At 36.7% G+C, this 13229-nt stretch overlaps 1 protein-coding gene and 1 long non-coding RNA gene across 6 annotated transcripts in view; one reads left to right on the top strand and one right to left on the bottom strand.

The window, feature by feature from the left end:
- LOC141381140 (uncharacterized) overlaps positions 1–13229 on the bottom strand; it is a 693969-nt gene that overhangs the window by 142262 nt on the left and 538478 nt on the right. The gene's annotated exons all lie outside the window — the stretch shown is intronic.
- The window catches only part of LOC141381138 (uncharacterized), a 41549-nt gene that overhangs the window by 11989 nt on the left and 16331 nt on the right, over positions 1–13229 (top strand). For 2 of the 5 annotated variants that reach the window (XR_012400835.1, XM_073944148.1), the window contains exons 7-12: positions 6094–6168; positions 6709–6822; positions 6932–6988; positions 9597–9680; positions 11328–11432; positions 11760–11828. Coding sequence is in view for 3 of the 5 variants with exons in the window: in XM_073944148.1 (XP_073800249.1) it covers positions 6094–6168; positions 6709–6822; positions 6932–6988; positions 9597–9680; positions 11328–11432; positions 11760–11828 (504 nt within the window). In the remaining 2 variants the exon portion in view is untranslated. Of the gene's footprint in view, positions 1–6093; positions 6169–6708; positions 6823–6931; positions 6989–9596; positions 9681–11327; positions 11433–11759; positions 12083–13229 lie in introns of all 5 variants that reach the window. The other 3 variants (XM_073944149.1, XM_073944150.1, XR_012400834.1) reach the window with 2 other exon arrangements.

The following is a 13229-nucleotide window of genomic DNA, read 5'->3' as shown; positions in this document are numbered from 1 at the left end:
GTGATGGGGTGTGTTCTCTCTTCTCTCTCCTGAAATCCACCACCAGCTCCTTGGTTTTGCTGATGTTGAGTGAGAGGTGGTTTTCCTCACACCACTGCATCAGAGTGTGCACCTCCTCTCTGTAGGCCCCTCATTATATGTGATTAGGCCCACCACTGTTGTGTGATCAGCAAATTTAACAATGACAATGGAGCTATGTTTGGCTGTACAGTCATATGTGTACAGGTGTTTTTGTTTTCCAGGTGAGACAGAGCAGTGTGCAAGGTGAAAGCAATTGCATCATCAGTGGAGCGTTTTTTCCTGTTTGCAAATTGCAAAGGGTCAGTGTGAGTGGGCAGTACAGAGCAGATGTGCTTTTTTATCAGCTTCTCAAAGCACTTACTGAAGATGGGTGTCAGAGCAACTGAAACTGGGCTTCAAATCGGGCGTATATGCGGAAGCATGCACTGATAGGGCTTTTCAAACTTCGCCATTGATTCATGGTTTTTGGTTGGGGTAGATACGGACAGTTTTTTTTGGGGACCATGTCTTCTATGCATTTCCTGATGAAGCATGTGACTGTGTCTGAGTATGCTTCAATATCATCATCAGAAGCTGCCCAGAACATATCCCAGTCCACGTGATCAAAACAGTCTTGAGTTGTTCCATCTTCAGTTTCTGCCTGTAAACAGGCAAGAGCAGAACAGAAGAGTGATCTGGTTTGACAAACGGTGGGCGGGGGAGGGATTTGTAGGCGTCCCGGAACAGCGAATTGCAGTGGTCAAGAACACGGTCACCACGCGTGTTTGTGTTGATGTGTTGATAGTATTTTGGAACGATTTTCCTTGGCGTTGTTAGAGTCCCCTGTAACAATAAACGCTGCCCCGGGTGTGCGGTTTCCTGCTCGCTTATGCTCCCATAGAGTTCCTGAGCGCCTGCTCTGTATTGGCTTGAGGGTGGATGTACACAGCTGTAATTATAACCGCTTTGAACTCCCTATAGGTAGCCAGTATGGCCGACACCGAAGCATAAGATATTCCAAAACAGGAGATCAAAATGATCTAACAGGGTGTATGTTCCTATCATCACACCATGAGTTGTTAAAGGGTCACGAAACACCAAAACACATTTTTTGAGCTGTTGACAGTCGTATATGTGTCCCACACTGCTAAAAACACTATTAGGACACCTATATTTCACTAAAAAGTGTAAATTGGTTGTTTTTGCGTTATTTCAAGCAAATTTGTACTTCCGGTTTGAAACGAATTTTTGAAGCTGCGTCACGGTCATGACATAATAGCGTGTATTCCAGCGTGCAGACTGGACGTCTGTGCCAGAGTGAGTCTTATTACGTCTTACAGTGTGTTGCATTAATGCATGAGTAAGGCTTGGTTCAAACCAATCAGCGTGCTCTATTGTGCAACTTCATTAATATTCATTACTGTCACAGTGTAGAGGGCAAAGACGCCACACTGTGTTGGCAAAACAATAGTGAAGTGTTGCTTTTATAGTTTGCTGCAGTTAGGTTTCGTTTTCATTTTCTCTCTGTGAGAGCTCAGACTCACGTGTGGATTACAGTGTACGCGACGCTCGACAACAATAACTTACGTGTCTAAGGGGGATTATTGTTTACCTGAGAGCTGTTCTCATCTGCAAACGCTGAGATCCGGATTCGCTTGTAGTCTCCTCTTAATAAAGACGCGGCTCTAGTTGCTGGTGATTGTCCTGTCTCTACAGATTTGGTAAGTGAGCGACCAGTGCTCTTTGTTTATTCAGTTCGTATTTTATTCGTATCAAACAAACTATTGCACCGAGTGCAATAGTTAGCACTAACAGTTACAACCAAACTATAACCTCGTGTTGGATTTCTGACGCTACCTGCCATGTGTATCTAAGTTTCCGGGAAATGCTGAGTGCTGAAATGCTTTTTTTTTCTCACATTCGCCGTGCGGTATTAAACATTGCATGAAAAATACACGCTAAGAGCAGCGCCTCGAATCAAATATCACGTTTGTCGGGAGGGACATTAATGAATTCCCTGAATGAAAGAGCCAAACTGCAGTTAAAGTCCACCATTTAATAATTTGGCAAATAATTCGACTACAGATGTCCATGTAAACACAGTCACTTTATCCCCTTTGTGTGTGTGTGTGTGTGTGTTTGTGTGTGTGTTTTGACTCTGAAATTCAGCGCACCCAAATAGACACTCCCACACCAAGCCTCTTTTCTTCCTCCGACACTCCCCCCTAAACTGAGCTGTACACGCCCACTTTTCTGACTTTTTCCAAAGTAGAGGTGTGAAAACACCCTGCTGAAACGAGGGGGTTACATGGCCCTTTAATAAAGAAACACACAACTCCTCCTTTGCTTTTCCCTGCAAGTTCTTTCGTTCTATCCGCGCTTTGCACGGACAACCCCAAAAGTTCAGCAGCTGTGTCTGGTCCCTCCGCAGATAGCCAGGTTACAGTTAGCCAGCAGAATGGTGGGGAGCGGAAGTCGAAATCCACAGTATCTTAGTCTGACGAGGACGCCGGCTTTCTTTTCTCTTTTCCTGCTGCGTATCCTTCGTCGCTTCGGTTGTGTGACCCAGACAAATTACTCTGTTGCTGTGTTCTTTAACAGAGCGTTGTTAAAGAACTCAAAATCCGGTTTTCGATGTGGAATGAGGGAGCCAATTTCCCGAAGTGTGTATCTGTCGTAGGTAATGAGAGTGTGTACATCCAGTATGAAAAATGACAAAAATACAAGTAAAACACACAAAACACAACAGAGTTTGCTGGGAGCTCACAACACATCGGCCATGCTCAGCGCCATCTTGATGACGTATCAGTAAAAGTAACTATTCATTTAGAAAGGGAATTACACTACTCCTTGTGAAGTAGATTAATCATTTACAAGTTTTGCAAAACTTAAGATCAGCTTGTAGCAAGAAATCGATTGTTTAAGTTAATTTTTCTGAGGCAAACAATACAATCCATTTGATTATAATGGGATTTATTGACTAGTCTGACATACAACAAACAAACGCACGAACATAACATCAAACAGAACAAAAACGTGGAAAAGAAAACAAGCGAGAAAATGAAAAGTTTAGATAATGGCAAATCTACCTCAGTTCCACACATTATTAAGGATCACCAAGATTATAAAAACACCTTTTTGGTCAGGGGCACACAGCTTAATGCATAACTATATACCTGGATTTAGTGGGTTTTTCTCTCTTTTTGCGCGAGTTTCTCTCATGCGCTGAAGTCCTTTTGTGTCTGTTCTGGATGCACAAAGCTTGCGATGCGGATTGGAGGATACGCGAGGCGCAAACTTTTATCTGAGTTTACTTTGCCGGGAAAATAAAAAAACGCAGACTCAAGAGAGGCACGATGGTACAGAAATGCGGTTTGCCCCCTCAAAGAGAGGCACCTCTAAAGAGCTTTTTTCTGAGATTTTTTTCTGCCCTGAGCTTTGGGCGTAGATGGGTTTTAACTGTTGGTCAAGACACACCCATCTTTTACTGACTGACTTATGGTTTCATGGCAAAGTTTGGGCAGGAGATTTTCTTTGTCTCTGGACCGCTCCTATAAATAATGAGGGACCTCCCTCAACACAGAGATTGACCTTAACTATGAGCATTAAATAATGCAAACCATACAAGTTATTATCATGCACTCAGCATCATGTATTGTAAAATAGCAGGAGAAACAAAATGATAGTAAACATGACACTCTAAACACACATTAGATAGCATTTAGGCATTTCTACAGTATACTGTATAAGGCTCAAAAGGGACTTTATTAAAGCATGCATATACTGTTTTAACTACTTTCAAAATTTTTCCTTCGAATCTGGAGGGGGCTTCGGAATGTGATTGAGTTTGTAAAAGCTGGAAGGAGGGAATTTACTCCGTTTCCCCATCTGCAATTTAGGTTAAACAGTGCCAATGAGTCCCTAGCATGCAATAAGCATCTCAGGGTATCGAGGTATCATGCACAGCGACCTTTGCTCCAGACTATCTGGAGCCAAACAACAAACTTTTAAGCCAGAATAAAATATGGGCTGAAGTGAGGTGACTTCCTTTCTTCAGCTGCGGCCCATTTGCTACAAATACTTCATTTTGGGGGTAAGAATATGTGACTATCTCTGTCATGTAGTGGCCGGGAAGTGCAAAACAACATTACAAAGTGTGAAACACTTTAACTAAGCTTGAGACAAATTTACATTTTGGTAAACTATTTTACTTATCATAAGACACAATTGCATAGGAAAAGCGTTTTTACCAGTCCCAAAACAAATTTGCAATGACAGATATTTTTTTCTGGAAAGGGAATGTACCACACACTGGAAGTGACGCGAAATGTACCACACACCGTTTTGTTATTTAGAGCTATTCTGAGAAAATGTAAGCGTGAGAGTATGTAGAAGCATGTAAAAAAGTTAACACGAGTCCACAACCAAAGCACATCATATGACCTGGGTTCGAATCCCATTGATGACATAAACTATACATTTATTTATTTATATTAATTTTGGTTATTTACTGTTTCTGCCACACAAGTTTTAAAATTAATAATGTTTACAATGACACTGACACCAAGTAATAAGAATATTTATTCGGTATGGGAATATTTTGTTGCTGTGAAAAAGTGATAAATCTGCCAATCTGAAAAGTGAATAGTTTACATCTGGAAAGGTGCACCAGTTAACACGGACACCAGTTAAACCATAACACTGGCTTCATTCAGTTTACTTTTAGCAGTCCTTAAGCAGATGTTTACACCATGTAGACTTAACATCATATCCATGATTACAGGGTACAAGTGGCCCTCTTTAAAATATTGAGCACATTGATGCAGTATGTCTGGTGTTTTCGTCTGGTCTGCGTCTTTTAGAAATGCCAAACACCGACCACAGGTAAAGCAAAATCGTGTTAAGCTGCTCAAACGGGCAAAACATCCCTTGACTGCTTTCCATGTTCGGTCACCATAAACTTTATTTACGCTATGTACTCCACAACAAGAATATACCACGCTCGCCACCAACGACAACAATGCATTTCATTGCGTCACCTCCGGTGTGTGGTACATTCACTTTCCTTAAAGAATCTTATTCATTAAATGTCCAATTGTATTTTATTAACATCTACCCAAAACCTAAACCCAGCAATCACAGTATTGTAAAAATATTAATTATTGTTTTACAGTGTTACAAAAATGATGCTAAATTGATGACGCATCAGCAGCTGTATCCTATCTAGACTACACCATGAAACAGTTACATGGTTAAAATAGATAAAATCACGATTTCTGAGTATTTGTACAAGGATTCAAACCCAAAAGCCATTTGAAGCACTCTAGCAACTTGCACAAACACGGTTCACTAGGCTATATGACATACTGTATAGGTTTAATCTGATCCTGTCAGTCAAACGCAGATTCACCAGTGACCTTATTCTAAAATGCGGAAGTGCGGCGGTTTTCACGATTGTCTTAGAACTTCCGTTTCAGTCGCCTATGGGAGAAATGACAAGGAATAATAAACGGCAAAAAACGGTCAAACTACTTACACTACAAACAAATGTTTGCATGACTATACAGACCAAGTAGAATAATATAACAAGGAAATATCAGTTTGCAACATCAAACAGCGAAACGAGCAGTTTTTAATGTCTAAAAATGAATGTAAGTGAATAAGACCGGAAGTCTCATGCCAAAAAGATTCAAATGGCAGCGCCCACTCCTCTGCGGAGAATAAGCTCAATAATGATCAATGCTTTGAATCGCTTTAGTCACGTGACCAGGTGTTTCGAAACACTTTAGTCACATGACCTGGGTGTTTCGGATCATACTTCGGTGCAGTGTTTCGAAACACTTGAGCTTCGGGATTTCAACACTGTGTTGAAATTTCAGTTTCACGTCAGCCATCCCTAATGATAAGTAAAAATGTTTTTCAAAATGTAAATTTGTCTCGAGCTTCGTAAAAGTGTTTCACACTTTGTAATGTTGTTTTGCACACCCGGCCACCATACTGTCAGGAGAAACCTCTTGTCAGTCAAGACAGGATAACATGAAACTGTAATAAAGATGTGTAAGAACTGACATATGCCAATCTTTCTGTCTGCAGAGAGCCTTAAACCATGGATCAGCTTTTTCACAGCAACAAGAGAATTTGCTATTTTCGCACTAGTTGTTTATTCAGGTAAATCCACATTTCACACAACTGAGGCTATGTTCATTGTTCTTATTCACAGTGCTTTATGAAAAAAGACAAATAGTGTATGACTGCAGCAGTCTGGCACTCATTTAGTATCCCAGCATTACAGTCTTATTTGAGTGTAATTGTCTCAGAATCCTAATTTCACTAATGTCTGTCATGTAGTGTAAATTTAACGTGTTCTGCCTTCATTGTACAAGAGAAAGTATGAGTCAAAATGTTAACCATACAATGTGTCAGATATTTTTCTAAATTAAAATAACAGGAGTGCATTATTTATAGTTTACAGTATTTATAATTTATTGCATGTGCTTTGTTGCCTTTGTTAAAATATGTTGATGTACATGTGATGGTCTCCATGTTTTTGCACAGATTATGTTAATATGATAATAGCAGGGACTTGTGTTTGCATTTTAAATTTGACATTTTCCTTGAGGAAACTATTCTACAATCACAGTCAGTTTTAAAGATGTAGTGAACAAAACTAAGGACATTATTGATCTCGTGTGACTTTAATTTCTGTAGTTTTTTTCTCATATCGCTGGAAAAAGAGAACACCTAAATCAGACAACACACATCTTCTGATTTATAGTGTGTACACTGGAATTCTTGTGGTGATATGCCTCATATTTACTACAGGTAAGATTTTTTGTTTATCAAACATGATAGCTAAGTACATAGAAAAGATACGAAACAGTTTCTAACTTTTAACTGTGTTTGTATTTGTTTGATTATTATTGATTATTAGTGGACATTTTAAAGTGTTGCTGTCGAGAGCAACAAAGAGAGAGAAGCCAGACTCAAGGTAAACACATTTTTTTTTCGTTTTACCCCATTAGTTATACCCCAATAAAGCTATTATTAGAGCTAAGAACTGATCAAGTATTACTAAATATTAATTAATGTACTATTTCAGTACACTAAACAAAAGTTTAGCCATATGTTGCTGTTGATAAATCCAAAAAAAATGAAATATAAATAAATATTTATTATAAATAAACATAATAAATAATTCAGACTTTTACCAGCCGCCTTGCTTGAACTGACACTATCTAGCATCATGTGAATAATCAAAAACTCAGAGTTTTATCTTGAGCTGTGAGCAGACCACATTTATCTCCTCTCTGTAGCTCTGTATTTGGAATCCATTTCCACGTTCATGTTTGACCATTTTTTTGTTAGTTCTTGGATGCAAGAGGATTCGGGATTTTTATTTCTCAATTGGCATAATGTTTGTTTTACAATATCCCCAGTTAATCTTCTTATTTGAATTTGCGTCTCTAGGTGACACTGTTTACTGATCTCTTGCTGAATTATTACACTGATAAGAAACAAGTAGTTTGTAAAAAAAAAATCTTACTATTATTCACTAGAACTACTGAGAGGAGTCTGGATGCAGACCTGGTGCAGTGCAATCTGAGCTGCGTCCAATGCTTTTTAATGGGCTCACTTAACCCTACCCCTAACCCAATCAATCACAGTGATGTCACTCACTCTTTAACTGGAAGTTAAATGCTCTAAAAGATAGCCACTTTTAAACTCCTATTTAGGAGCCTGTTGCGAATTTTAATCCTACTTGGCTTCACACAGCAAAGCCAGACCCGTAACAATAAATAATATTAAATTAAAATAATTAAAACTCCTCTAAATTAATGAGGAGCCCGGAGTCTAATCCTGTTCAAAAGCAAAAACAAAGACAAAGACGAATGACCAAGAAAATAACGTAAAGTCAAATTTATTTGACGTTTAAACTTTAAAAGGAGACAATAAAAAGCTTGCAGAGGTAAATGGCAAAATAACAAACAAAACGCAACAACTAAGTTTTTAAACCTCTTACCTGCACATAAATTTTAACAAATAAAATAACATTCACTTACCTCCCTGCTAACCACAAAACATGAGAAAAAAATATAATAAAACAAAAACCTCCTCAGCATACTTGTCTTCGTATAGATCTCAAAGTCAACACTCAGCGCACACTTTCAACAATTTCACAAAGTAAGTACAACACAGTTTCTACTTCACAACACAAGCGGGAGAGAGGAGACTCTCTGAAAAACGTTCTAGTCCGGTTTAAATGGTCTTCACTAACAAGCCGGCCTCCACATGCTGGCATCTGATTCACCGCACCCGTGCGGTAATGATGAAACCTATACGAGACAGAGGTGGAGAGAAAAGCACCACAAGCAAATGCAATGCATACACAAAAACAATCAAAAAAACTCATTTATTTATATATATATTTTTTTATATTAATTAATCAAAGAAAATACGTTACAGAGCCAGTTAAAATAATGTGTTAGCAGACGATGATAATAATACAGTCTCTGTTATTATATTGACTGATAGTACATATGTAGTTGGAAAGTTACTCACAGAAAGCAGAATGTACAGTATTAGACTAGGGGAGCGCAAACACAAAGTAACGCGGGTTAAATGTAACACAGAGTTTTAAGTATTTGCTTAGGGTTAACCATAGTACAGTGTCAGCAAACGTCCTCCTGCCAATTATTGTAAAATTCTGCGAAATTTGCATGAGAAACGCGGGAGAAACCATTTTTGCAGCAAACATTTTTTATTATAGTCGATATTTTTTTATTAATTTTTTTTTTTTTGTATGTTAGTAAAATCTTTTATTGTTGTGATCACTGTCTTCTAGGCTAAAAGATAAAACCATTTTGAAAGATGTAAAACACACAGTGACTGCTAGCCAGTTTTGAGGAAAACATACAGTGGGGTTAGTTGTAACAGGGCACAATTGGGCCATACTGTTAGACACTAATTAAACTAATAAAATAATTTGTAAAATTTTGAGTGTAACTTTGAGAAGTTTTTAAATAATTTTTTTACATTTTTTTTTATATAGAAAAAATTGTTTTAATAGAAAAAATATTTTATTGCTAATAATGCAAATGAATGCATTTTATAATAATGGATAATAATGCAAATATATTCAAATGTGTTTATTCAATAAACAAATAAATACATTAACTTACTGTGGTATGCAGAATAAAAAAGAAATGAGCCAACTACTAAGGAAATATAGCTACTATTTAAAGTAAACTGAATTTAAATTAATTGTGTGAAATCTACCTTTGTAAGCATGTGTTACTACTAATCCTCTGTCTGTTACAACTTGCCCAGTGGGTGGGGTAAAGTTACATTTTTACTCCTGGCACTTTTGGCAATACTGCACAGAAACCATAGGTCCGGCAAACACAATGTCAGTGCTCATTTGTAGGAGAGGCTTGTGTGTTATAGGTAAAAAAATATGGTTTGTCCAACCCCATTACTTTGTTCATAATTTGACCAAAACCAAAAAGTGTTACCTTGTTCTTCGCTCTCCCATACCTCTAATTGTAGTGTTTTTACTGTGTGTGTGTTTGTGTACTAAAATATGTATTTTATTTTAGGACATATATGTTTTCCTTTTGGGGTTTTGGATTTCATCTTATGGCTGGCCTGTATATCATTTTCTCTTCGTCCGCCAGCCAAATGTAAGTTCATTTAATTCTTGCATGGATAATTAAGTGTTATTTTAAGTTTTATGTGACTAGAAATATAACCTAAACTATTTAAATGAGATGGTATTAAACAGAAGCTCTCCATTGTACTAGCGTTGTAATTGCATCTTGAATTAAAATGAGTTAAAATGAGTAAAAAGTGTAACTGTAAATATGATAATTGTGTTGTGAAAAGTGAGCCATGAGTAGGCCCACATGGAATCCGCTTGCACAGAATTACGCAGATTTTTAGCCCATCATTGAATCAGTTTATTTACTTGTGTATATGTGTTTAAATTTATATTTATTCAGTTTTTAAATTATTTCAGTATAATTATTGATTAATATGAACATATTCATACAATTTATTAACAATGCAGTTTGTAAAGTATAATTTTCTGTCTTTTAGTGGAGTTATTATATGAGAGCTTTGTTCACCAAATAAGTGGATCTAATTGGATTTGCATTGTAAACATTTAATAAAAGTTAAAAAGAAATTACATTTTATTTTATATATTAAGGTTTTAGTTATGATACTCCCAAAATAATTCTGCATAAATTCACAGATTTTTACCACAATTCTGCGCAGAAATAGCAGATAATGTCCACAGATTCTGTCTGGACCTAGTCATGACAAAGTCCCTTTAAAATGATTAATTGCCTTTTTTTGAAACTCTTCTAGAGGAGATATTTCAATGAGGAAAATATAGAGTCAGTAAATATACTGTATCCATCATGTTTAAACTCTCAAATGCTGGGCTACAAAGTTTTAGCCAGATTTATTTGTGATTTTCACCTTTTGAGATCAGGTGATCAAATCTTGTTGAGGACCTCCATCAGTTCCGGTTTGGTGCAGATTATGCATCACTGTTGCGGGACCAATACTTTTTAAGGCTATTCTGAGCAGATCATCTGCTTTTCCTGAATGGGGAATGACAGATGCATTCATAAATGCCTTCATTCAGATAAATGACGGTGCACTTTACATATTTATAAATGATCGTAATTGCAAAAAGTATTGTGTCAAAATAGCCAGAATAGTTATTAGCGGTTAAATTGTTGCAGTTTTTTTTAAAGTACTTCAACCAATGATTTAAAAGCTAAAGTCACAAACAATAAAAAGTAGATACTGTTGGAAATGACAACATTGCAAGATGTGTGTTTTAGACTGCATTGGTGGATTGAGGCTAAAAAAAACCTGTAAAATTATAAATTTGGTTATTGGCTTTGGAAAATTTGTTGTAATGTTATCATAAAGAATGGAAGTTAAAACTCTTTGATTTAAAGGGATAGTTCACCCAAAACTAAAAACTGTCATCATTTACTCACTCATTACTTGTTATAAACTTTTTAGAATTTCTTTCTTATGTTGAATACATGTTGAATTGGCTTTATGCTATTTGTTTTTTATTAAGAAGGGTGGGTAAATGACAGAATGTTCAGTTTTCAGCTTTAAGGGAAAAATTAATAAATTAACAGAAGGGCAAATTGATCACAGTTGGTTAAAAAACATGTTTTTAGGGTCAATTTTAATTTCATGCTGCTGATGACAGTGAATTGATCTGCATCAGATCTGAGATCAGTTTTAGTTTGTGACTTGTGAAATGTAATGAATGTTTATAATCATCTTTTCATTGTCAGGTCACTGCAAAGCATGGATTGCAGTATTGGGGATAATGACAATATTAATTCTGGATATCATCCTATTGATGTATGTTCATCTGGCTCTATTGGAAGGGGATAAAGGTCTGTTGATTTAATTTTTAAATTATTTTGTACAATTAATTTTTTTTCTTTCTTTTTTTTTCTTTCTTTTATTCTGTCTTTCTTTTTATTAATACATTTAAACAGATAAAGCATGGTTTGTATTATTTTTCTTTTTTTAATGCAAGATCTTTTTGTTGGAAAATTCAAGTTAGGATTGTTGAGCTGGAACAATGATTAATGTGTAATATTTAATAACATTTTATAGATTTAATCGGAACACAGTGAGTTTAGTGATAATAATAGCTTCTAGTCATCTGTTTATTAGACACGTTATGCAGTTTAAAAAGTGCTGTTTTTAATTGACAGAGCGCTTGGGGTGGATCTGTGTCATTTCATTTCATGAAGTTCTGAAGATTATCGCAATCTTTGTGCGAGGTATCTTCCATCGCTGATTTACAATGCTTTTCCAAATAGCAGTACACATTAAATTTATGAAACTAAACTTTACCACACAAAATGTTGTTGGTTTGACCTGCATGTTTGGTTTATACTATATTAATGACTTCATTTTGCACATTACATTGTCTTGTTCTGGGCTGATTCTGGTAAAATTGACATTTTTGGACATTAATTCATTTACTACTAATCAATTGGTAAAATATTGTCTTGGGCAGGGGTGTCCAAACTTGGTCCTGGAGGGCCAGTGACCTGCTGAGTTTAGCTCCATCTTGCTTCAACACATCTGCCAGAAAGTTTCTAGTATACAGCCTTATGCAAAAGTTTGGCCACCCCTGATAATTTTCATAATTGCAAGCCATAGCCTGCTGGCCTTCAAATCAGTAAATTCATTTGAATATATAGAGAAAACGCAACGTTTAATTTTTGACATAACATTTATTTAATCAACAGATGCTATGCAATTTAAGTCATAACAAAAACAGACAGGTGCAATAATTTGGCCACTCCAACAGAATAATGACATCAATTTTTTATAGAGTCACCGTTTGCTAAAATAACAGTCTGTAAACGCTTCCTATTCACCTTATTCTCAGCTGATGAGTGGGCGCTGCCATTTGAATCTTTTTTGTCTCGCGACTTCCGGTCACATTCACTTCCATTCATTTCTTGACGTTAAGAACTGCTCGTTACGCTGCTTGATGTTGCAATTTAATATTTTCTTATTATAATATGCTACTTGGTTTGTGTAGTCATGCAAACAATTGTTTGTTGAGCAAGTAGTTTGGCCATTTTCTGCCGTTTATTATTCCTTGTCATTTCTCCCATAGGCGACTGAATCGGAAGTTCTAAGACAATCGCGAAAACAGGCGCACTTCCGCATTTTAGAATAAGGTCAATAGTCAGTGATAAGTCCCTGAATTCTTGCTGCAGGCATTTTGGGCCATTCTTACTTGCAAAATTCATTCTTCCTTGCATAAAAAGATCATGAACAGCTTTTTTAAAAATCAATCTATAGATTTTCGAAGATGTCCAAGTCTGGGGACTGAGATTACCATTTTAGAACATCGTCTCATGTCTGAGCATGAATTTCTTGGTACAGTAAATCTGGAACTGTGCTTTGGGTCATTGTCCTGCTGAACGTCAAACCATGCCATAACTTCAGCCTCTTGACTGATTCCTCAACATTGTTCTTCAGAATCTGTGGATACTGGATGGAATCCATGCTATCTTTAACTCTGACAAGGTTTCCAGTACCTGTGCTTGCCACACATCCCCACAGAGTGATGGATCCTCCACCATATTTTACAGTAGGGAGCAGATTCTTCACCTGGAATGCTTTCCTTTTTTTGCCATGCAAAGTGTCTATGCGTGTGGCAT

The sequence above is a fragment of the Danio rerio genome, chromosome 3 (genome assembly GCF_049306965.1).
Source record: "Danio rerio strain Tuebingen ecotype United States chromosome 3, GRCz12tu, whole genome shotgun sequence".
NCBI classification, from domain to species: domain Eukaryota; kingdom Metazoa; phylum Chordata; class Actinopteri; order Cypriniformes; family Danionidae; genus Danio; species Danio rerio.
This window is presented reverse-complemented; position numbering and strand designations above follow the sequence as displayed.